Source organism: Aplosporella prunicola, assembly GCF_010093885.1.
Source record: "Aplosporella prunicola CBS 121167 unplaced genomic scaffold K452scaffold_7, whole genome shotgun sequence".
In the NCBI taxonomy this organism is placed as follows: Eukaryota; Fungi; Ascomycota; class Dothideomycetes; order Botryosphaeriales; family Aplosporellaceae; genus Aplosporella; species Aplosporella prunicola.
In genome coordinates this window covers 1,051,831-1,076,272 of record NW_022983535.1, presented here as the reverse complement: position 1 = coordinate 1,076,272, position 24,442 = coordinate 1,051,831, and the positions used below count along the sequence as shown (strand labels likewise).

Genomic DNA, 24,442 nt, shown 5'->3' with positions numbered 1-24,442 from the left:
GAGCCTTACCTCGGATACATGAACACTCCGGTCAGATGGACATCCCTCGGGAACAAGGACCGTTAGAAATAGCGTCCCGGTGCGGCAATGTGCAGGTGATGGAGAAGCTCATCCAAATGGGCGCCAGAATTGATGCATATGACGCAAATCCCAGGGATGATGAGTATGATGAAGGATGCTCCTACACTGCACTCCAAATAGCTTCGTTTTGGGGGCATAAGGAGGCAGTCTATACTCTGCTCCGCTATGGAGCCGACATCAACGCCGTTCGACAAACTTTGGGGACACCATTGCAAGCGGCGCTTGAGGCTTCCAACTTCGAAATCGCTCAGTTACTTCTGGATCATGGTGCTGAAATAGACAAGCACTGGATGGAATTTGGTTCTTGCCTGCAAGTTTTTTGCGAAAGGGGAAACATGCAGGTCGTACGATTCCTTGTTGAAAATGGCGCAAACATCGAAGACTCCGGCGGCCTTTACGGTAATGCTTTACAGGTCGCATGTTACTCTGGACACCTTGATATTGTTCGGTTCCTACTCGATAAAGGAGCTGACAAAAATGCTCCGAGTAGGAACAAGGGGTCTGCCCTGGAAAGTGCATCAGCCAACGGACATGTCGAAATCGTCAAGCACTTGCTGGATCATAGTCCAGAGGTCGTCATCCCATACACAGCTCTGGGCTGCGCACTACATTCTGCAGCAGCCGGAGGCCACGAAAGCACTGTAAAGGTCCTCCTGGATAATGGTTCCGACATCCATTTCGACTATGGCTACGAGACGTGGTGGGATGAAACCGAGTTCAGAGATGCTTTGTTTTCTGCCTGCCAAACTGGTCACACCAGAACAGCCAAGTTGCTTTTCACTCGGGATCCATGGAGCTACATCCATCATAATACTTTTGAGCGTGCTCTCAGAGTTGGTATTATGCATGAAAACACAGATGTGGTTGCGATGCTGGTATTTGAAGGTGCCCGATCCGGCTTCTCATCAGACAGATTCAGCGCATCCATCCATCCTGCAAGTCAAATGGATGATCCAACTTCGATCAGACTGTTGCTAGATTCATATCCGGAGCTCCTTCAGGGCGACCAATGCCTGGACGCATTACACAAAGCAGCACGGATGAAAAGGAAAGACACTGTCCTCGCGTTAGTTCGCAAGGGCGCAAATGTAAACCACGTGGATAGAGAAGGTAACTCTGTCCTGGCAAATGCCTTCTGCCCACTGGAGTATTGGGAACGCCCCTCCAAGGGGATACGCATCAGCACGCTTGGGATTACCCCCCCGTGGGCAGACGACCTCTCAAGGGATGCTGTCGAGACGGTGCGGTTGCTGCTAAATGCAGGAGCCCAGGTTGACAATTCATGCCGCTCGAAAACGCGGTTGGACTATATTGCAACACAAGTATTCAGTCAAGGCGACACTGACCTTTTGATACGACTACAAGCTCAAGAACTTCACGTCACTCCTAGAGCTGATACCAGGGAATTTTCAAAGGCACTTAAGGATGCCTGTGGCTCTGCAAGGCTGGATATGGTTAGGCATCTTTCAAGCTCAGTCCAGTCTACAAAACCAGAATCTTTCAAGCCCGCGGTCCTCGTGGCAGTTCGTTCGGGCCATAAAGACGTCCTTAAAGCCTTGTTGGGCCGAAAAGAATGTGTTGAGCTTTTGAAGTGCTCTAATGAAAATCCGCTTGTAGAAGCAGCGAAGCACGGCCATGTGGAGCTTATCAACTTGCTTCTAAAAACTCCTGAGATCGGCTTAGCTATTTTGGAACTAGCACTCGAACAGGCTTTAAGAGGAGCTCTTTCTCCGGATTGGCCTCCCTACAAAAGCTACAAAGGCTTTCAACTGAAATCCATAAAGCTTCTGCTTGAACATGGAAAAGATCATCCGAGAACTACGGAAATCTACTCTCAGTTTTTCTCTCGGTTTTGGCCCGAAGTTGCCGGTGGCTTTGGTACAGCGGAAGTATTCAACTACTTTCTCAGCAATGGTGTCGACCCTGACTTTAGGAACGCGAAAGGTGAAACTGCGCTCTACATTGCGTCAGCATACGGCCAAGTTGAACGTGTGAAGTCATTATTACAGTATGGCGCAAAAGTCAACCTCGAGGGCGGAGAAGCTGGCACCGCGCTACATGCAGCTGTCAAGAATTCAATGGAGATTGTTACAGATCTACTACTTGAGGCCGGTGCGGACGCCGATGCTCGAGTGGGAAACTTCAGTACTCCCTTGGCTCTCTCCATGTGCTCTTCAAATAAGAAGTCCGGGTTTTCACGAAGGATGCCAGTATCAGGCATGCCGGACACTTTCAAAAACGATAACTGGATCGCAGAAAGACTTCTCGCTTACGGTGCGGATGTCGATGCCAACTGGGGTCATTATGGCACTGCTTTACAAGCAGCTACCGTCAACGGCCATAAGAGTGGGGTTAAGCTACTCCTTGAGAGAGATGCGGATGTCAATGTAAAAGGAGGGCAGTTTGGCAGTGCTTTGAAGGCCGCCAGAGCAAATGGCAAGGATGACATTGCGCAGATGCTTCTTGATGCCGGCGCCACTGATGGCTAAAGACTCCGGCACTTTTTGGAGTTTTTACTACGTGTTTCTGCTGTCTCGGTAATGGTCATTTTCCTTCAATTTCTTTATGTCCTTCTATTTTCAATGGACATGAAATGAGATTATTGGATCAAAAACTGCTCTAAACAGATGATTCTTACCGAGGAATAGAGTGCTCTCTCTGTTTGGGTAAGTTTCCGCGACCACTGAAACATCTATTATATCTCAAATCCCCGATAGAAGCAGCGAATGCACAAGTAGGCTTTTCAAACCACAATTCATACCTGTCAGAGATTTCCAAGGTCTGTTTTTCCTTGTCGCCTCAATCCACAAAAATGGCTCTATCTATCGACCTGACTGCGCCCAACGGAAGGACTTGGACACAGCCTCTCGGCCTTTTTATCAACAACGAGTTTGTGCCATCTAAATCTGGAAAGAAAATATCTTCGATTGATCCAGCGTTTGTACACCTTTCACAATAACACACAATCATATTTTTAATACCATTCATAGGGCAGAAACCGAAATTACATCTGTCTATGCAGCGGATGCTCAAGACATTGATGATTCTGTACGCGCAGCACGAGCCGCATTCGAGGGTTCATGGCGGGAGCTTTCAACATCGGATCGAGGAAACCTGATTATCAAGTTGGCAAACTTGATCGAAGAGGAGCAGGAGCTATTTGCTACGATTGATACTTGGGACAATGGTAGTATAAACCAGACAGTTTCTGGCATACTCGCTGATTATATGCAGGGAAACCGTATTCCGTTACTTTGGGTGAAGACCTGCCGGAAGCCTTCAACACGATCAGATACTACGGCGGCTGGGCGGACAAGATTCAGGGCCACACTATTCCTACATCGCCAGCAAAGTTTGCGTATACGTTGCGGGAGCCCATCGGTGTCGTCGGCCAAATCATTCCATGGAACTATCCTCTTAGCATGGCAGCGTGGAAGCTCGGGCCTGCACTTGCATGTGGAAACACGGTCGTTATCAAAGCCGCCGAACAGACCCCACTCAGTATTTTGTATCTGGGCAACTTGATCAAAAAGGTCGGCTTTCCTCCAGGCGTTGTCAATATCATCAACGGGACAGGAAGCGAGGCCGGATCTGCCATCGTCAATCACCCCGACATTGACAAGATTGCTTTCACCGGTTCCACGGCAACTGCACAGCGCATCATGAAGGCGGCCTCCGGCAGCCTTAAGAATATCACTCTTGAGACTGGGGGCAAATCACCAGCTGTTGTCTTTGCCGACGCCGACCTTGACCAGGCGGTGAAGTGGACGCATATTGGGATTATGAACAACCAGGGGCAAGTCTGCTCTGCGACGTCTCGGTGAGGTTTTCCTAAGAAGGTTTGAAAATCAACACGTACTGATATAAACATAGCATCCTTGTTGAGGGCAAGATTTACGACGAATTTGTTGCTCGGTTCATTGAGACTGTCAAATCGGTCAGCGTGGTTGGCAATCCTTTCGATGCCAACACTTTCCAAGGACCTCAAGTTACAAAGCAGCAATACCAACGGGTGCTGGACTATGTGAAAATTGGTAAGGAGGAAGGCGCGACACTTGCCCATGGAGGAGAGCCACTCCGAACTCTCAATGCAGATGGCAAGGGCTACTTTGTAGCGCCAACAGTCTTTACGGATGTTGCGGAGCATATGCAGATCTATCACGAGGAGGTGTTTGGTCCGTTCGTCGTCATCTCCAAGTTTGAAACAGAAGATGAGGCAATGAAGAAGGCGAACGGTACTACCTACGGCCTCGGGGCCGCTGTCTTCACCTCGAATCTAGAGAAAGCACACCGTGCGGCCCAAAGGGTTCAGAGCGGGACAGTCTGGATCAATAGCAGCAACGACTGTGACTACAGGTCGGTGATTTTTACCTCACTGCAGCTCTAGAATTTTATTGACTGTTAACAGGATCCCTTTCGGAGGCGTTAAACAGAGTGGTTTTGGTCGTGAGCTTGGTGAAGATGGATTGGAGGCGTATACTCAAGTGAAAGCGGTGCATGTCAACATCGGCAATCGCCTGTGAGCAGTTTTACCTTGACTGAATAAAATGAAGGGAATCCCTGCACATAAATTAGCCTTGTGCATATCTCTATGACTACGGTTGAAAAGAGAAGTGTATGTTGAAATTGACTAACGTGCACTTACAGAGATAGTACTCAAGAAGGCATCTATAAGACACTGAGGCAGCACAAAATCTCCAATGAACGTCCCACCTCATTACGACATACTCGGTAGAAATTCCTTCTCATCCAACCCCAGTATTTAGCTGAAGGGGAGTTGCCTATCAAATATCATTTTGGTTGTGTTCGGCTCAAGCGATTGCGTAGCCGACATGAATGAATGGGGAAAGTCACCCCGCGAAAAGGTAAGAACAACCGATAGCTAGTGCCCGCCAGCCACCCCGCACTACGGCCTGACGCAACAGGACCAAAAAGAACAAGAACAACTCAGGAAATCTACCCCACCCCCGGTCTTCTCCGCATATCAAAGCGCCACCGACGGGAACTCTTCACTAGCCTTGCCGATCAAGCGATAAGCGTTTCTGTTCAAGAAGTCAATGCCGATGCCCTCGAGGCCGTTCAATGTCGGTACCACGTCGACGTAAATAGTCATCTTTCGCTGCGGTATGTGCTTTTTCTCCTCATTATTGGAACCTTCATCTCCCTAAGCGTTGGCAGCGAAGTAACGGCTTTTTGTTTGAGACCATGGCGAACCGCGGTGCCGATTTTGATCCGGAAGTATGCACCATCGATGACTTGCAGAACCTCGGCAGCAGCAAGCTGCCCAAAATGTATCGAGGTAACAACAGCCACCGGCTAATCTTGAGAAGATCGCATTCTAATGCCATGGGGTTAGATTATTACAATGAAGGAGCAATGGACCTGATAACGTACCAAGCCCTCTAATTAATTACACGACAGAGCATGATCTAACAGCACTCAAAGCCTTCGAGACAATGTCGAAGCCTTCAACCGCTATAAAATCCGACCGCGTGTCTTGGTCGATGTCCATAACATCGACACCTCGGCAGAGATTTTTGGTGAAAAGGTAAGGATCTCCGTAGAGCGCGTTTTGATTTAGCTAAATTGATTTCAGGTGGCTCTTCCCTTTGGATTCAGTCCGACGGCAATGCACAAACTAGCACATGAAGAAGGAGAGCTGGCTACTTCGCGTGCTGCGGCCAAGTTTGGCATTCCCATGACCCTATCTTCTTATGCCACTGAGTCTATTGAAAATGTCACGGCACAAGGGAGTGGGAACCCATATTCGATGCAAATGTGCGTCCTCAAAGACAGAGAAATTACCGTACAGCTGTTAAGACGCGCTGAAAGTAGGAACCCTCCCTCTTCTTCGAAGCAGTTGCTAATTGCGGTACAGAGAGTGGTTGCAAGGCCCTGTTCCTTTCTGTTGATGTCCCTGTGTTGGGAAGGCGGCTCAATGAGTACAGAAACAAATTCACTTTGCCGCATGACATGGCTTGGCCAAACATTCTCTCTAGTGGAAAAAACGAACAGGTTGGGAGTCCGGGAAGCAGATATGACTACGGTATGTACAGCTACATGAGACAGTTAATGTGCTGACTGTAAAAGATTCTACTTTAAGTTGGGAAACTGCAATTCCGTGGTTAAGAGCCAACACGAAGCTTCAAATCTGGCTCAAAGGCAGTAAGTAGAATGAATTAACATGTTTACTAGCACCAGTTGCTGACTTTTTGAAGTCAATACGGCTGACGACGTCGTGCTTGCCATTCATCACGGAGTTGACGGTATTGTCGTCTCAAACCACGGCGGAAGGCAACTAGACGGTGTACCAGCGACGCTAGATGCACTACGGGAATGCGCACCAGCGGCCAAAGGGAAAATCCCCATTGCCTTTGACGGTGGAGTTCGCAGAGGAAGCGACATTTTCAAAGCTCTCGCCCTTGGAGCCGACTTCGTTTTTATCGGAAGGATACCTATTTGGGGTCTTGCAGTAAGTTATCTCCGTGCATTCTTAAAGACGGCAAATCTAATGCCTTTTCAGTATAAGGGGCAGGAGGGTGTGGAGCTTGCCCTTAGGATTCTTTTACACGAACTCAGGGTGACAATGGCTCTGACTGGTACCCGGAGTATCAAGGAGATCAACAAGGGGCACCTTTCATTGTTATCTCCAAGCGGAGTTTTGAGTAAACTTTAGAGTGTGTTGTCTACTTGCTCGAAATTGATATCCGAATGTCCAATTTATGAGAGTGGTTTATAATCTCCTCGGTTCTATGCTTCAATCATGCGATACCAGCATTGGGGTTGGATTTTGAATTTTTGACGCTTTTAAACAGTGATAAAAATATCTGTTACTGAGATCCTACCGATCACAAGTTCTTAGTTATTACGCTATAAACCCTCCAGCTTTCTGGATTCTTTCAGATCTGTTTATCGCCTGCTCGTCGTATGTCCCATTATTCAATTTTTTTGGAGTTAGCCTGCAGTGTCATCCATGCCGGGTTAATGCATTGCGAAATATTTCCGACGCTCAACGAAACTGGCAGTCACAATGATGGAAAGCCATTGCGAGCTATCGGAAATGCGTTACTCGCATTCAGTTTCTCAGAAAGACATACGCAGTGCGGGGTTATGGGGTTTCCCGATGCTATCGGTAGTAAATTTCGGCCTGCTACCCGGAGTAAACTGCTTCTCGGGCCGTCGGCGACGCTTACCTTGCCAAACATCATGAACTCTTTCTATATCCTCTATGACATGTTTGCATTATTATTTATAAGAGTGTTCGCCGTGGTAGAAGAATGTAGAGAATCTCCACTCTGCTTCTTACATTTGAACTAAACGGAAATCTTCAAACTATGTCTCAACAAACCCTCAGTGGCATCCTCGTTGCCCTTATCACTCCATTCACAGATGACGGCAAAGACATCGATGCAACGTCATTGGGTACTCACATTAACACTCTGATTAAGGCTGGCATCCATGGTTTGGTACCTGGAGGCAGCACTGGAGAGTTCACCACGTTGAGCACCCCAGAACGGAAGAAACTCCTCGAAATCTGTGTCAAGTCGGCTGCCGGCCGTGTCCCCGTTGTTGCAGGCATCGGCGCTCTATCTACGTTAGTTCCTTCAATCCAACCTCCACATACACTAAGTTCAAAGCTAACTTGCTATATCAGCAATGACGCCGTTGATCTTGCAGTGCACGCCAAAAACACCGGTGCTGCAGCGTTGATGATTGTACCACCCTTTTACGATGCCCCAAATCTCCAACAACTGGAGGAATATCTTGGAGAAATACACGCCGCATCAAAGCTTCCCATCGTTTACTACAACATCCCCGCGGCGACCGGCATAAACCTATCACCACAACAACTGGCTGGTCTGAGCAAATTCGGCGTGAAGTATCTGAAGGACACCTCAGGGAACGCACCAGCTTTGACTGAGTTGCTGTTTGGACTTCAGGACCAAATCACTGCATTCAACGGTTGGGACACGTTGACGTTCTACGGTCTGTGTGCCGGTGCAAAAGGAGGTGTTTGGGGAGCCACCAACATCATCCCTGATCTGTCCATGCAGCTATGGGATGCTGTTGCTGTGCAGGGTGACCTTGTTGAAGGGAGGAAGCTATGGGCCAAGATCTGGCCAATTTGCAAGTTTTTGGAGTCTCATAACTACGCTGCTGCTGTGAAGACGGGGATGGAACTTGTCGGTCTCAAAACAGGAGGGCTTCGCAAACCTTTCGGTCTGCTCGAACCAGCCCATAAGAAGGAATTGGCTGGTCTTCTCCAGCAAGCCGGTGTTGCTATGGCATGATGCCGACTATTAGTTACTGTGTTTGGGACAGGCCAAGAATTTAGTCTTTCTCGGGGAGTTACAACAATTTACTGAGTGAAAAAAGTGCTTTTGGGGCGATTCTGGTGCACCAATAACCATCAGAAGGCATTTTGTTTAAAATGGTAGCACTTTACGTTGCCATTTATTATAATAAACAGTCAATAGAGTTTATCGGCGTCGCTGAGACAAATTTTGCTACTGGCGAGATTTTTGAGCCCATGCTTGAATCTTGATTTCTTTGTAAATTGACAGATGTAGTAGCTGATAGCAAACCAAACCAAAATGTGTTTGCTATCCTTACTCGAAAACACTTGTAAAAGTTTGCTTCCAAGATTTCCTTGGCTTGGGAGATGCCTCTTTCTCAAGGATCTCCTGCAACCCCGAAAACAAATCCACTTCATGTGGTGAAAGAACCCACGGATCTTTGCGACCCACTGTAAACTTGTGACCAAAGTAAAGAGCGAAGAATATAGGTATGCCGATATAGGACGTCATAAAGCTCGATGTGTCCCACTGATCGCCGACAAAATTCTTGAACCCATTGAGCAAGAGCAGCAGGGAAAACATGAAGGTAGTAACATAAGCCATGTATGGCTGGAAACAAGATCGGAAAGGTATGTCGACAATCTTTTGGACATTGGCTGCTTTGCGGAACCGAATGTACACAATACCCACACAAATCCAACTTTGGAATCCACCGGTGTTGATAAGGTTGACAAACCAGTTGAAAACCGTCGAACCCGTTGAGGATAGATTAAGATAGGATAGGAGCGACAGAGATGCACTAGTTGCCAGGGCATTGTAGGGGACACCAGATTTGGTACACCGAGCGAATGTTGCCGGCGCATTGCCGGTCAATGCTAAGGAATAAAGCGTCCGACTTGCTAGGTATAGGTATGAATTTCCAGCCGACCAAGCTGACAACAGGATAACTGCGTTGATGACAGAGTCCAACCCCTTGATGCCGGCACTTTTGGCTGCTATGGCCCAGGGCGAAGCTGAAGCACTCGACCCTGCGCCAAGCAGTTTCGGGTTGTTGCTCGGAACAATCATACCAATAGCCAAAGCTCCGAGTATATAGAACGTGATGAGCCGGTAAAAGTAGCGTCTGCCTGCAATTGGCAAGTTCTGTCTTGGGGATTCCATTTCGCCGCCAGTAACGACAAGAAGTTCAGGAGCGAAAGCGAAGGCATAAACGGAGAAACAAACTGTTCCAACAAATGCGGACAGCCTACCCGTATCGCCAGAAACGAGGTATTCGTTAACAGGGCCAGGTTCGATCCAATACCGGAATCCTAGACGGTCGTGTGTTGGTCCGCCCCCAAGAACCAAGACAAGCGCCATGATAATCAGGCCGATTATGCCGAAGACTTTGATGGATGCGAACCAGAATTCAGCTTCGCCGTAGACCCCGACAGGGAAACAGTTCAAGGCGATGATAACAACAAATAAGATCGTGATCCATACAGCTATATTCACAGGCGGATTCCAGTATTCGATAACCAGGCTTCCAACAGTTATCTCGGCTGGGACGGTTATGGCAAAGACATACCAATACATCCAACCCAGAGCAAATCCAAGGCTAGGAGAGAAGAACCGGTCGCCGTAATAAGCCATGGAGCATCCAGGAATAGGCAGGTAGGAACTCATTTCGGTTGTACAGGTGACAATGCCGTAGACCAGGATCGAGATCAGAGAGTATGATGCCAGCAGAAAAACAGGCCCTCCCATCTGTAGTGCCTGGCCTACACCGACAAATAAACCGGTTCCGATTGTCCCTCCCAGTGCTATCATTTGTGCGTGGCGCGACTTCAGCCCGCGTTGAGTGCTGTCGCCTCCAAGAGGCTCGGTTTGCCCAACGACATTGGAGGGAACCAGGTGGAGTTCGCGCTCAATGTCAATATCTTTTTTCATCTCCTGATCTCTGTCGGCAGCCATTTTCAATGTATTAACGGATTTGGAACAAAGGGGTAGGTGACCAGAATTTTCATGAGGCAAGCAAACTCAGTTCTTACTTCTGCAATCACTTAAATACCTTCTTATCCTCTGCCTCGGATATCGCTCTCGCTTGCCGGACCAGAAATGCATCCCCAACTTGCCGATCTTACAGATTGGAATTTTTACAGACTCTGACCTGCCGTCGCCCACATATGAGTAACAATGGAACATGTACCCAATAGCTGTCGGCGGTCGCTGTGGGTTGCCTTTCATATATACCTCTTATCTGTCTGTCGGCGGCTCAAGCGGGATATGGCTGCTTCAAGATGCGGGGTATAGCAGACTATGCCCTGTGCAACTAGACTAGCTACCTATGGTTTTCTGGGGTATCGATTCTTGTTTCTCGAACCTTATCATTCCCACTGGACCACATTGATAATACAAAGACTCCAATTCAGATCCAGCTTACAGATGAAATTAGCCGTCAAGAAGAGATTAGTGTATAACGCCTTTTACATAGGGTTATCTCCCACTAGGAATAACTTTTCAATTCGAAAGCTCCATGTTTCGTGACGGTACTATTCTCCAGTGTCAATGTCTGTCCCTCCCATACCTATATGAGAGTGGAGAGCTAAATATCTATATTTAAAGATGACTTACTGAGTTCTTTTTTCAATAATGTATACAAGGTTTGATAATCTACAAGCTGAATCGTTTTATTAGCGATGGTACTAATATACACTACTTTCGTGGCCCGTATTCAATTTAGTAGTGAAAACAAATTTCCATCAGTGAGAATTTACTTCAGTTGACTTTTTATACCTTACGTATTAGGATCCCAAGCAACGCTAACCGTGGCACAACATGTTATCGACTTGGTTCTTCAAACTGACTACCCTCGTTGTTATCATGTAGTTAACAAAGAACCGAAGTCTCTTAAACTAAAGAAAATTTGTAAACTCTCTTTACCCCGAATGCAAAATAACCTGACCTGGATCTATTATTTAGAAAATTAATCCATGGTATCCCTATAAATTTATTTCCGAAGAGACAGACCTAACTACACAAGTAATAAGATGTGGTTATTTCGAGCAGCGTCCGTGTTACACAAACTGCTCTGTTAATGACGTATAACCTATTACAAATCAAATCTATGATGAGCAATCGATATATCGCTTTTGTCAGACGATTCTTCTTTTCTTAGTTGAACAATATGAAACAACTTGGCGGTTGTGTTTGCTCTTCGATAAATAAAAATTATTCCACGCTGGAAGAACAGAATTTTGACCATACTTCTATGTTCAGAGAACAGAGTTTCTAAAATGGAAATTCTCACTCGTATATATGTGGTGAGGTCTGAAGCTACAGTGACGAGTGTCTGGTGGTCGTTATCGATTATGGCGGCGGCTACGGTTATGTGGCCCCACATTAATCGGCCTGTCGGCCAGGGCCGCGGAAACCTTCCCGTTTAGTATCCGGCCATCGCCACGCAAGTCTCTTAACGTCGCGCTCCGCTCCAAAACTCTCCTGATGAAGAAAAAGAGCATGGCGACCAGAGTACCACGATCGCGAACGTTCACTGGATGTGGGACATGTCGATCCCGGCACTTCAAGTGTGACGAAGCTCGGCCGGTGTGCAACACGTGCCGTCGGCTTAAGCTTCCGTGTCAGGGTTATGCTGCCCGTCTTCATTGGATTGCTGATGAGAAATCCGCCCAGGGCAGCAACAGCTTTACAATACACAGGCACGCGTTGTTCAATGGTACGCGTAACTACACACCATCAAAGCCTTTCCAATACGCTACAGTTACTGATTTGTCTGCAGAGGATGACCGGCGCCTAATGAGCCTTGAGCTTTCGGAAAGCACAGGCGGTAAGCCAGCCATGGACATGGTGCTTGAACTTGATGCCAAATGCGAGCGGCGTGACAAAGACCAAGAAGGCGATAATGAAAGTATCACTGCCGGGCCTTTTAGCGTCTTCAGGGCCTACAGCACTCGGACACAGCCGTCGGAGAGCCCTGAGGAAGTTGAGTCGGCAGAGGGTGTTGACAACGTGATAAACGAAGTCACTAATGATTCTTGGGACGCACAGCTCGAGCAGATTGTGGCAGAGCAGCTCCCCAGTCCTCCGATCGACAGCTCTCACGATGACCTCAACCTCACTCAACAGGAAGACCAGCTTCCTATATGGGACACTCTTTCGGGGGAAAACTACGATGTAGACTCCCTATTCCCCAACCTCTCATCTGATCTGGCTTTCCCCCACATGGATACTCTGGACACAGCCGCGATCGGTAACACAAGCAACGAATCCCCGAACACTCTATCACGAGATTTTGCAATAACGCAAACCTACCTTACACCTGTTGGTCGACCCTTTGAGCAAAGTCTTTCCCCAGACATTCCTGTTCTCCTTCGTTATTGCAAATCGAATTTTGCAATGTCGCCGCCCCGATTAGGAAGAAGGCTTTCTCCATGGCAAAGACTTTTCGTACCTTACGTGATGGAAACATTCGGGGAGCTGACACTTGGGGACAACACATCTTGTCCGAGACTTGCTATATTCTACGCTGTCTTAGCAAACAGCGCTTTCCACCTCCAATATTTCAGCCCTTCTCAAAACCATGAGCCCTACTGGCTTGAGAATGGCATCAAATATCAGAAGATGGCAAAGGAATACTTGAAAAAGGCACTCCAGACCGAATACGTGGGCAACTCTCAAGTCAAGTATAAAGAGTTGCTCATGGCAATTTTGGCCATGGCTATTTCTTCGGTATGTGCATTCCGATGAACTTACAACAAAGTTTTTCAGCGTACCTCAAAGATACTTATTGAGTATAGGTATTCAATGAACCACAAAACATTAGGATCTTCCTTCATGATGCGGAGCTCCTTATCCTTCGTCGCGGTGTACCGAAACAGAAAAAATCTTTCAAAGTGCGTTTGCTGCATCACATGTATACACATCTTCGAATCATTGCCGAGAGCACAGCCATCAGCAGCCGGCAAGAGTCACAACATTCTCAAAGTGAAGCAGACCTCACTGCGGTCTCCCGAACATTCCGACTTCCTGAGGAGTCTTTAAATGCGAATCTAGATCCGTCTAGTGAAAAGACGATGGAACTGGGCTACAATGACATTCACCTGAAAGTCCAAGGGAGATGGACAAAAACCATGTACACGGATATTTACGGCATCCCAGAGTCACTCATGACGCTGCTTTCTCAGACGATCTGCCTGGCCAATGAAAAGAAAAGGCTGGAGGGACTTGCAGCCACTAATGCTCAAATATCAGCTGCTTTGATGCGCCACACGAGTACCCTAGAGCAGAATATATGGAGTTGGTCAGTATCGGGAGCCATGGACCGAGCAGGGACAGAGTACGCCAACACACCGGAATCGGTTGGGATCGATCAGAACGCCGTCAAATATATGGCACTCGCGCTACACCAGTCCCTTCTTATATATTTCTATCGTCGGGTATACAACGTCAACGCCATGATACTCCAGGACTTCGTCCGAAAGACGCTCGACTATCTGTTAGTCTGTGCCATTCAAGGTGCAGGTGACCAGGATTTTGCAGCGACAATATCTTGGTCGGGGTTCATTGCTGCTTGCGAAGCAGTAACACCGGAGCTGCAGGAGAAAGCTCTTCAATGCCTTTCTATGTTCAACAAACGAAGCATCTTCTTCGCGTCTGGGGAAATCGTAAGAATTGCTCAGGAAGTTTGGAAACACCGGAAGGAATGCGGAGACAGAAACATCAGCTGGATGGACATGATGTCGGACAAAATGTGAGACATTACTTCTTAGAAAGACATGGATACTTATGACCCGATACTTGCGATTGTAAGATCAATGTCATTTCTCAATCAAACATCCTCAAGTCCACGGCAAACCAGCCGCGGATCTGCGTCAAAGTGGTTAAATAGCGTCACATGGTCATGCAGAGAACTCGGCCCTGAGACTTTGGACAGCTGCACGTCATACGTACCTGTTTTCCCACTTACCGTTTGCGGGAGCGGCTCCAATGCGGATGCGGGGAAGATGTGGACCCTCGGGTCTGCGGGTCGTCAATGCCTTCCTTTCTAAATCGGGCTGCTGACATATTGGAAGTCACATTTGTCAGCCAACGTGGTGGCCTACCTTCTATAGCAGCTCTTCAATTTTATTTAGAGTCGGGTTATACAGCGAAATCTCTGCTTAAATGCGTTGGTTGTTGTTGGAAAGATAGTGTACAACTTTCTCTGGCGACATTGTTTTACTGGTATTCCCATATTGCAACGGAACTCAGAGCCATGGCCAAGATCTTCCTGTAAGAAGCAGACAACCAATAATTCTTCACCCCTGTTAAGACATATCCAGCACAGGTGCGTCCGGGTACATTGGCGGCGAAGCACTGCACGCCATCTATAATTCCCATCCAGAGTATAATATTGCAGCTCTGGTGCGGGATGTAGGAAAGGCTGCACAAATCACCAAAGCCTATCCCAACGTCCGCACTATTTTGGGTGACTTGGGTGATTCGAGCCTCATCTCGGATGAGGTGTCCAAAGCGGACATTGTCCTAAGTAAGTGCCAATGCTTAGCGCTATCAAAAACACTCAATGGAGCTAATCCTTTCTCAAAGACTTGGCGGCTACAAGCCACTTGGGAAGCGCGCAGGCTATTCAACAAGGCCTGACAGCAGGAAGCCGCAAGAGCCCCGGTTAGTGCTAGGTCCTTTCCAGACCCAGGTTTGACATACACACTAACAATGTGGAAAGGGTACTGGCTGCAAATGTCCGGTGCAACTCTACTCTCTTGCGAGGAAATTGCCAACAAACGATTTGGGGAGCCGTCCGATAAGGTGTTCAATGACTTCAATGGCATCGAGGATATTAGGCAGTGGATCAAGAAGCATCCCAGCAGAGCTGTTGACAACGCTGTTCTTAATGCGTCTGCCAAAACTCCAGGCATTAAAACCGCCCTTGTTGTCGGGCCAGTCATCTACGGCCCCGGTAGAGGACCAGTAAATCAGAGAAGCATTCAAACCCCTGAGCTGGCCAAGACGATAATCCGGCGTGGAAAAGCGTGGCAAGTTGGGAAGGGGCAGAGCGTCTGGGATAATGTCCATGTCCAAGATCTCGGCGACATCTTTCTGCGCCTTGTGGAGAGAGCCGCAAAAGGTGACGATTCGAAGCCTTACTGGAACGAGAATGGCATTTACTTTACTGGCACCGGACAACTTGTAAGTCCCGAAGATTTCTCAAGTATTGATAGTCAAGCTAATCATATATCCTTTGACAGCCTTTCTCGGAGCTATCCAGTCGCGTGGCGCAGGCTGCCAACGAACAGGGTTATATCAAAACCCAAGAAGTCGACGCACTTTCACCTGAAGAAGCAGACAAGCTGTTTCCCCATGCCACTTTCCTCCTCGCTACCAATGCTCGCTGCGAGGCTTTAAGGGCGCGTGAGCTTCTTGGTTGGAGTCCCTCCCAGAAGAGCTTAGAGGAAGAAATTCCAGAAACTGTCCGTAGCGAAGGTACCCAGCTGGTCGGCATCCCATCCCTTTAGACGTTAGTGTCTGGTTAGAGTAGCCTATCGTGGTAGGCCTATGAACCAAGTTCGACTTCTCATATAGCGGTATTGATTCTCCTAATAGAAACTTATAAACCTTATCATCTTTTTAAATGGTGGTGCCTGTGGCAAGTTTTTACATGTTACCCTGAACAATAAAAAGGATGACCGTATCGTACGATCTTTGTTCCATTGAATCTAATATTCATAGTAAAGAGCTCTTTTGCGATATTTGCTAATACTAACATCTTAGATCCCGCCTTACTGAAAGCTTACCGAGCAGCAACATAGTGAGAAGTATAAGCTTTTGTTTGTTTTCGCCTTTCTTTTCGCTTGTGTCGCATTCTCAATTTGAATATATTTCTTTATGGGCGCTGTCGCAGTGACATGCACGAGTTCGTACCTCCAGCGTCCAAATCAACGTCAATGTCGTAGTTCTTAGGAATCAGACACGGGATTAATGCAAGATCCTCCTGAATAGACAAGAGTCTAGTGGTTGATTGCGAAAGTATACCAAACGCTAAAGATATAAAGCTTATTTGCCCGCTATACTGTGGTGGCCGGACATTTATCCGTCCCCGCTGCGGGGTTATGGAAGCTGAGAGTGAAGTAGAGTAGTTTGTAGCTGGCTTTGGGTAAACGTTTGTTAATACTCAACTGCCCATTCGCCTTCCATCATATGCGATTGGAAACGATTTGTTAAACAAAGGCGACAAAGATAACGTATACGACAGACTTCTTGCATGTGGTGATAAATTGCGAGCGCATCGGCGTCGTACCTTCGTAAAGGTGGGGTAGAGAAAGGAGGCGGGGTACGGCGTAGACCATGCCTAAAAGGGCTGGCTTTGCTAACCTTGGCTTTTTAGGACCACGGTACGAGCAGCCCTGGAATATTATCGGCTCGGGTAGGGACGTCGCGGAACCTAAATCGCGGAACGGTCTAGGCGGATGTCGTCACAAAATGCCGTTTGCGGATCTGTCCGTGTTGATTGATTGAACCACTGCCACTCCACCTCTTGGTATGTCAACCACTTGTCGCAGATCTTTCTCCTCTTGTGACAGGTATATCCCACAAGCCGTCCCTGAAGGCTGGTGTTTGCCCAATTGGAAAAATACGAACGGGTTGCGAAGGGATATGACACGACCTCTAAGGTTAGCCATGATCCACAATCGCAGCCTCCTCCAGTCGCGATCGGTGCAGTCTGTTCTGTGTCATACTGACGGTTTTCTGTTGACTTTATTCCCTGCCATCAGTTTCGCTCATTACGATGCACTTTTGAGACAGATGAGTAGTCTGAAAAGACAACAACTAGTTTCAGTTATACAAACTCGCATTCAATTTTGAACGGCTGGGATAACAAGACCAAAGCAGCTTTATGAGACCCCTAAGTCTGGGTGGACCCTTGCATATAAACCATTTCTTTCTTGATGGAGCTTTACAGCTGCTACCTTTCTCAACTCCACCACCCATCAACAACAGCCACGTTTAGAAAAGAATGGTTTCTTTGTTACGCGTAGTTTCAACCCTGGGGTAAGCTTTCGCTACCGAACACTCTGGTGTACAAAACTATCTTGCGGCGTAAGACGCCAGGGTTTGGTTTCCTTGATTTGCACTAGAGCTGATGATCGTCCAGCCATAGACTTCGGAGTCGGGGCAGGGATGGACAACAGCATGCTAGATTATGACGGTCGCTTTCTGACGTCAATACAATCCCCTTTCCAGAATCCAAAAGCTGTAGGATAAAGGAGCAGCATGAAGGCTTTGATTCCGAGATTTGCAAAACCAACACATAACATGTAACACACTACGACTATCTCTTTTTGGTACCCCCATCTCTGAACCCTTTACCTTCCGAGATGGCTCCATCGACTCTCAGCAGGTAAGTTGGCAACTTGACAACAGGGCTTCTGGATTTAACGTAACCGTTAGTTTCTTTGGGCATCAATTTTCGAAGAATATGCCTTCCACCGAAATGCATGGCGGGCAGCACAGCAGCATGATAGGACAAGAAATGCCGCCACCGGCCAGCTTTTCAGACCAGGAAGCTCAGCGGGTAACCGCATTGCGCGACGTAACCATGCAAGTAACGAGGAATGGAAACCGAACATCCGCGTCGGCAACTCAAACTTCTTTCCAAGATATTTCCGACGTCGAGGAATTTCTGGACTTTATCGCGTCTCTTCGCCTGCAGTACATGCCCCATAGGGGAAGTCAATGGGATAGGGTGCTTCAACGGGCTGAGTTCTTCTCGACTTCAGTGCACCACTTCCGGAAAGCGCTCAAGGACTTCGTTCCCTCCAGCGATGAGGCGGCTCACCTTGTTTGGGGAAACTGTTGCCTTCTACTGCAAGTTGGATCGCATCGGCTTGACCTGCTAGACAGGGCGTTTGCCTTGTTCTACAACATGGGCCTCGAGCTTTCTTATTTTGTCAGCAACAGCGAGACCTTCTCTGCCAGCGACATCGTCCGGCATATCCTAGCCGATGTTTTCGCCGACCTTCTCCGCTTGGTCACAGGCGTTGCCGAATATTACTCTCGCGGTGGAACATCCAACAGCGTTGCTGAGTTCGACGCCACTTTCGGACGCGCTGCCACTGTCTTTTTCGAACACAGGGACTCCCTTGCCAATGCGTTTTGGACCACTCAGCTGGGAAAAGAATCTTCAATGATCGAGGACATCCGTCAATTCCTGTCACCCAACGATACGATCGCCAAAGAGCTGGTTTCCAACCGCCTTGGGACATGTAGCCGCCATGAGGAGTTTACATGCGAATGGTTTGACACGCCGTTGAAGGACTTCTTCCGCTTTGGCCAAGAAAATGTCTTCCTCATAACCGGCAAATCTGGTTGTGGAAAGAGTGTCTTGGCGGAATGGATTGTTGAGAGGCTGCGTCGTCGACAAGGACGGCTCAGATGCGATGTTATATCCTACTTCATTGAGCCTGACATCAAATCTCAGACATCGCCTCTGAGCATTGTCAAAGGCCTGCTCTTACAGCTTTTCGACAGAAGCGTAGGCAACATCGAAATGGCCGAACGCATCACGTCTCTTCTCAAAGAACAGGTCTGGAATGAGGACAAGATGGAGCAAGCCCTGTGGGACGTCCTCGAAATCGGGTTGAAAGACAAGCAGTTCATGATTGTTATCGATGGGCTTGACCAGCTCGATGGAGGTGACGACGCATGCACCAGGTTTATTGGCCGCCTGCATCAGATGACTTCGAAGTGCCCCACAGGCAAGGCTATTGTGTTGTCTCGGCCACTTAGGAAGTCAGGAACTGGCCATATTCGGCTTTACAACATCGAAGTCAAACACGTCACGGAAGATATCACACGTGTTGTCCGAAGTTTGGTCGCCTCATCCCTTCCAGCGATCTCAATGGATCAAAAGTCGACCATCGTCCAGCGTTTGGTATCTTGTGCAGATGGCTCATTCACACAAGCCGTTCTCATCCTGGAGATCCTCAAGCAAGAAAAGACGTTCGACGGCATCACTCGAACGTTGGACAAGGCCCCAAAGACACTGCTTGAGACGGTGCAAAAACTTCTCTCTTTCCTAAAACTCGATCACAAGGAAACACGGTCTGCCATTTCCTGGCTCTTGGCCGCTCATCGACCTCTCACCGTAGAGGAAATCCGATGTCTGATGAGCATCGACACAGCCAACATGACCAGTACACCAAGGCTCACTGATGCCGAGAACGATGTGCGGAGCGCCCTCGGCCCTTTCGTACGCACTCAAAATGGAGTTGTCCGATTCAGCCATCTACCCATCAGACATCAACTCCTCGAGCTCGCAGCGGGCGTGAAAGAATCCGGCAAGGCCGATGCACGCTTCCCGTTTAGCCTCCAGGAAGCGCACTGCGACTTGGTTCTCAAATGCCTTGCTTATGCGAACATCTCCTTTACGGAGTCACTCTCCCCCACGATGGAAGCCCTTCCTCATGGCCACATGAAGAGACTATTTGAGCGCTATCCGCTTTTGGAATACACTGTGCGGTACTGGGCAATCGATTTCCTGAACTCGCCCATGTGCCAGAAGAATGGCCAACCAAACATCACCAACGAGCTCAAAAAAGTCTTCCCAACATGCACTGCGTTGGCCGTACTTGAATTCAGCTGCTGGAGTCCACAGACCATGGCGACCGACACCATCAAGTTGCAGGAAATGGCCATGAACCTGCGGCAAGCCATCACAGGCGACCATTCAGAGACGACTTTCCAGTCACTGATCGCCATCTCCCGCACATATCAGCAGCTTTCTCGGACCCCCGAGGCGCAGGCGAGCTACGCTCGTACGTTCAAAATCGGCCTCCCGCTATTGGGCCAACTCAACGGCGTGCTAGCCGCGATTGTGGCCGAGTACGTGCAATCCACCGAGAGAGTTGCGCCGCAAAAAGACCAAAAATCCATGGAGGTTTGGGAAGAAATGCTGCAGTATCTGATTTCGTACCTGAAGCATACACGGGGCGCATCGGACTCACTCACCATCAAGTACACGGGTGAACTGGCGGCGCTATACCGTCAGACCAACAAAATCGATCGCGCCGGCGAGCTGCAACGAGAGCGCTACAACATGTGCGTTGAGCACTATGGGCACCAGCATCCCGAGACTGTCAATACGCGCAGGAGCTTGACGCAGCTCCTGAAGGACACTGGCAAGACGTCCGACCTCACTGGGTACGAAGTGTCCAGCTACGAGTCATCGCGCAATTCGCTTCCTCTCACGGACCGCGCTCTCATCGACGCGGCTCTCAGCATGGTGGCCCACTACGAGACGATACAGAAGACGGGCAAGGCAGAGGGCGTGTTGGTGGAGCTGTGGCAGACCATTGCGCGGACGGCCCAGACCAACAACTCGCCTGCACTGCAGGAGCGAAAGGTCCAGATCGCGCTTGAGTACGAAAGCTTCTTGGAGAGCCACGACCGCACTGACGACGCGAAAAACGTCCTTGTCGGCCTCTGGTCCGAGTACGAGAGATGTCTCAACCAGTCGTCCCAGCTGGATTTCACCGAAGAGACGCTGATGAGCGTCCTCACCATCGGCAAAAGGCTGTGCCATCTGTCTTCGCTCAGCACAGCAAAGCTGATATTCATGACGCTGTGGACGTTCTGCAAGCAAAACAACAAGCAGAACAGCGAGCTAGCCAGGGAATCTGCGCTTTGGCTGTCCAAGGTAACCAAGGAAGTTTCTGCCATGACGCAACAAAGCTCCGAGTTCATGCAACAGGAAGACGACTTCCCGGACGACATGTCGGAGCTGGAAGACATGTTCGATTCCCAAATCCAGGTGTCAAGGTCTTTCGTCTTCGACACTTCCACGAAGCCGGGCACGTCGGCCCCTGGCGAGCACACCGGGCACTCAACGCAATCGGGAGCTCTCATGACCGCGGAAACACTATCCGCACTGTATGTGCGGCAGGAGCGGTGGTCCGAGGCCGTCAAGGTCACGTTCAAGGTGCTCGAGGTCACCTGGCCATCGATAGTGAACGGGGACAAGGCGGTCCTTCCCTTGCACAACCGCAACGAAACCATCGACCTCGCCAAGCGCCTGGCACTGTGCTACTTCAAGCAACGACGGATCGGCAAAGCCGAGCTTGTCCTCGTGCACGTTTTCCAGTCGTGCAAAACCCTGGGCCCGCAAGACGGCCTGTTCCTGGCGGCGATGAAAGAGCTCGAGGATTTCTACGAGACGACGTACCAGTTCGAAAAGGCCATCGACGTGCTCGGCGAGACGTACGAGCTGCAGAAGAAGAACCTCAAGCCCAGACACGCCACTACCATCGAGACAGCGTACCGGGTGGGGCGGCTTTGCAGAGAGCTGCACCGGATCAAGGACGCCGAGAAGTATTTCTTAGAAGTGGTTACGGCTTTGGATTCTGGGAGCAACATTCTCGAGTGGGGCGCGGTCGAGGCGGCGCTCGCCTTGTGTTCGATTTACAAGGAGCTGCAGCAGTGGAAGGCGGCCGAGCACTACTACACGCTGCTGTGGCAGACGTTCCTCCAAAAGGCCGAGGTCCCTTATCGCTGGATGCCTGACACCGTTGAGAGGATGTTCTACGGCTACTTTGGGTTGCTTGACAATAGGCTCCAGGTTGAGCACAAGATGCTCATCCGAATCTCAACAGAGTATCGAGAGAGGTGTCTCAAGCTCTTCAGCGGGCAAGACGAGATGGTAGCCAAGGCGACGATTCATCTGGCGGTGGTGTATGGGCGGTCGGACGAGCACCGCTCGCAGGCCATTTCGACCTACGAGAGCGCCTTCTCCAACACTTCCAAGAGCCCGAGCTTCAGCAAGACGACGATCAAGCAGATTACGCAGGCGAAGCAGAACCTCGCGCATTTGTACTCGACCCAGGCTTCCACGAGCAACAAGGGCGTGACGCTGTACGCGGAGGAATACCAGCAGATCGTATCCCGGGAGGGGTATGCCTCGGACCAGGCCATTGGGCAACTTACCAAGATGACTTCGTCCCTCTCCAAAGAGACGAACCAGGAAACCATCGGCCAGGTTCTGCAGCTTCTGCAAGCCTCCGTGACCAAGATCGCGCTCACTGAAACGGATCGCCGGAAGTTGTTTGTGTCAGCGCAGGCGATGGCCAGGCTCTACCTGCAGCTGGGCAAGAAGGACACGGGGATGTGGATCCTCAGCGAGTTCCGGAGGCAGATCATCACCGAGGAATACGACTCCAAGCTCAGCATCAAAGGCGCGGGAAGGCACACTCTCGTGTTCATAGTTGCGTTTGAGGAAGCGCTGCGCGGCGCAACGACCAACAGCCTCTTCAGCGAGCTCATGGCGTCGCTGTTGAACGAGCATCTTCTCTACCAGAGCTACGTCCAAGCAACCAAGAACAGGACCAGTTTCGAGGTTACCTTCAGCCATGGGTCGCGTCTGTGCTTGCTGTACAAGCAGGCGCAACGTACCGAGGAGTTCAAGAAGGTCGAGCGAGACCTGTTCAAGCAGTTCGTGTCCTGCTTCCAGACCTCAGAGTCCTCGCCCATGGCCAAGGAGTTCTTTGGCATCTGCATCGACGAAATGGGCAAGAACGACAGGGACTTTGCGGTTGTTTCGGCCACGAGCACAAACGTGCAGAAGTACATGGAAGCGTCCAAGTTCAAGGAAGCGTACGAGCTGTCGGTTTTCATCGACCGATTCCTCCAGCTCTATGGCGGGTATCAGAACCGGCAGAACATTGAACTCGCCTTTAAGCTCTGCCTTGGGCTGGCAGGGCGCGGGACCCGCAAGTGCCAGGAGCAGAAGCTGCACCAGCAAATGCTCGATCTGTCCGCGTCCATCCTGCAGAGGGTGCTGGAGTCCTTCCGGCGCTCCGACATCAGCTTCAGCGCCATGTCGCTGGCCGAGCTGAACGATCTGGTCGGCTTGCTCGGCGAGCAAAAAGCGTATGAAGCACTAGAGGTCAGTTGGGAACGCTTCCGCGCAGGATCTTAACCCCCCAAAAACCCCCGTCGCTAAAAAGTCTTAGATGATTCTCTCGACGCTGTGGACGTCGCGGCACTCGCAGACGGTGTGGTCGTCGGCCGTCATGGTCAACATCGGGCAGCGCCTCGTCGAGGTGCAGTTTATCCTGCCCGGGCGGCGCGAGCACGCCATCCACCTGGCCGAGGACATGACGTACAACCTGCGGCGGGTGTGGGGGGCGGTGGACGCGACGACGCTGGAGATGTTCGAGCTGCTGGGTAGCCTGTACACGGCGGACGGGAACCACCGCGCGGCGATGGGCGTGTACGAGCGCGTGCTGCGCGAGGTGCTGGATGCGTACGAGGAGTACGGCATGATTGACACGGCCGAGGGCGCCCAGCTCGCCGTCACGTACCTCGAGCTGCTGAAGCGCTCGTTCCTGCGCCTGGGCGGCTGGGACAAGGACGCTGCCCAGTACCGCAACCTGTACGGGCAGCTGCGGGAGCTGTTCCAAGGCGAGCAGGCGTGGTCGGCCAACGCCGTCGCCAGCCACGGCATCGACTGGAACGTCAAGGAGAAGGGCAACGGGCTGGGCATGTGGAAGCAGCCGGCCTCGTTCGAGTTCTACACCGAGAGCGAGAAGATGAAGCACCAGAACCACTTGCGCCGCACGAGTGGGCTGCTGAGCGTCACCGATCTGCTTCGCGGCAATGGCCAGGGCAACTTCTCGGGCAAGTCGTCTGGAGGCGCTGTTCAAGGCGGCTTCGCGAGCAGGACGAAGGAAGGGTCATTCCAGGAGTCGAGGGATGGAGATCACCGCTCTCAAAAGACTTCTTCTCCGCAGATGGTGGAGACTGCGGAATTTATGAATATGAGTGAGGGTGGGCCGGTGGGAGGGCAGGCCAAGTCCAAGGTTGCGACCACAAAAGGGTAGTTCTGCAGTGTCATTTGAAGTTTTCGGGTAATGGGAGAGTGAAGGATCAAATTGTAAATAGCGAATCGAAGCTTGTTGTTGATGAAGAATTGTTTACTTTTATTCCTACTACCGGCCGTTATTATAATGTAATCACAGGGCCCAGCCCAGACCTCCTCTTGCCAACAAACGTTGTCCGCCTCTGCAAAACACCCC

The 24,442-nt window shown here is 49.8% G+C and overlaps 7 protein-coding genes across 7 annotated transcripts; 6 read left to right on the top strand and 1 right to left on the bottom strand.

The window, feature by feature from the left end:
* Nucleotides 1–2,893: 2,893 nt before the first annotated feature.
* Nucleotides 2,894–4,645, top strand: K452DRAFT_317016 (uncharacterized protein; the record flags this gene model as incomplete). Its single annotated transcript, XM_033544022.1, has 5 exons — nucleotides 2,894–3,018; nucleotides 3,072–3,268; nucleotides 3,316–3,901; nucleotides 3,955–4,437; nucleotides 4,490–4,645. 5 exons carry the CDS (start codon nucleotides 2,894–2,896, stop codon nucleotides 4,602–4,604), a joined length of 1,506 nt encoding a protein of 501 aa, XP_033400051.1. The 3' UTR covers nucleotides 4,605–4,645.
* A 641-nt stretch (nucleotides 4,646–5,286) lies between these two features.
* K452DRAFT_267648 (uncharacterized protein) lies at nucleotides 5,287–6,757 on the top strand (the record flags this gene model as incomplete). The annotated part of the gene is made up of 8 exons (XM_033538851.1): nucleotides 5,287–5,380; nucleotides 5,438–5,471; nucleotides 5,527–5,629; nucleotides 5,678–5,912; nucleotides 5,960–6,127; nucleotides 6,172–6,246; nucleotides 6,300–6,553; nucleotides 6,605–6,757. 8 exons carry the CDS (start codon nucleotides 5,287–5,289, stop codon nucleotides 6,755–6,757), a joined length of 1,116 nt encoding a protein of 371 aa, XP_033400050.1.
* Nucleotides 6,758–7,415: 658 nt separating this feature from the next.
* Nucleotides 7,416–8,372, top strand: K452DRAFT_223493 (uncharacterized protein; the record flags this gene model as incomplete). The annotated part of the gene is made up of 2 exons (XM_033536624.1): nucleotides 7,416–7,675; nucleotides 7,736–8,372. 2 exons carry the CDS (start codon nucleotides 7,416–7,418, stop codon nucleotides 8,370–8,372), a joined length of 897 nt encoding a protein of 298 aa, XP_033400049.1.
* A 318-nt stretch (nucleotides 8,373–8,690) lies between these two features.
* Nucleotides 8,691–10,307, bottom strand: K452DRAFT_223312 (uncharacterized protein; the record flags this gene model as incomplete). Its single annotated transcript, XM_033536611.1, has 1 exon — nucleotides 8,691–10,307. One exon carries the CDS (start codon nucleotides 10,305–10,307, stop codon nucleotides 8,691–8,693), a length of 1,617 nt encoding a protein of 538 aa, XP_033400048.1.
* Nucleotides 10,308–11,653: 1,346 nt separating this feature from the next.
* On the top strand, nucleotides 11,654–14,131 carry K452DRAFT_350018 (uncharacterized protein; the record flags this gene model as incomplete). Its single annotated transcript, XM_033545631.1, has 3 exons — nucleotides 11,654–11,669; nucleotides 11,890–13,106; nucleotides 13,175–14,131. 3 exons carry the CDS (start codon nucleotides 11,654–11,656, stop codon nucleotides 14,129–14,131), a joined length of 2,190 nt encoding a protein of 729 aa, XP_033400047.1.
* Nucleotides 14,132–14,631: 500 nt separating this feature from the next.
* On the top strand, nucleotides 14,632–15,889 carry K452DRAFT_296527 (uncharacterized protein; the record flags this gene model as incomplete). The annotated part of the gene is made up of 5 exons (XM_033541922.1): nucleotides 14,632–14,648; nucleotides 14,699–14,904; nucleotides 14,964–15,041; nucleotides 15,100–15,563; nucleotides 15,623–15,889. The coding sequence occupies 5 exons, from the start codon at nucleotides 14,632–14,634 to the stop codon at nucleotides 15,887–15,889; spliced, it is 1,032 nt and encodes a 343-aa protein (XP_033400046.1).
* A 2,066-nt stretch (nucleotides 15,890–17,955) lies between these two features.
* K452DRAFT_246663 (uncharacterized protein) lies at nucleotides 17,956–23,995 on the top strand (the record flags this gene model as incomplete). The annotated part of the gene is made up of 4 exons (XM_033538027.1): nucleotides 17,956–18,226; nucleotides 18,410–21,081; nucleotides 21,184–23,310; nucleotides 23,378–23,995. Coding segments are annotated over exons 1-4 (5,673 nt in total), but the record flags the coding sequence as incomplete, so codon positions are not given.
* Nucleotides 23,996–24,442: the final 447 nt, after the last annotated feature.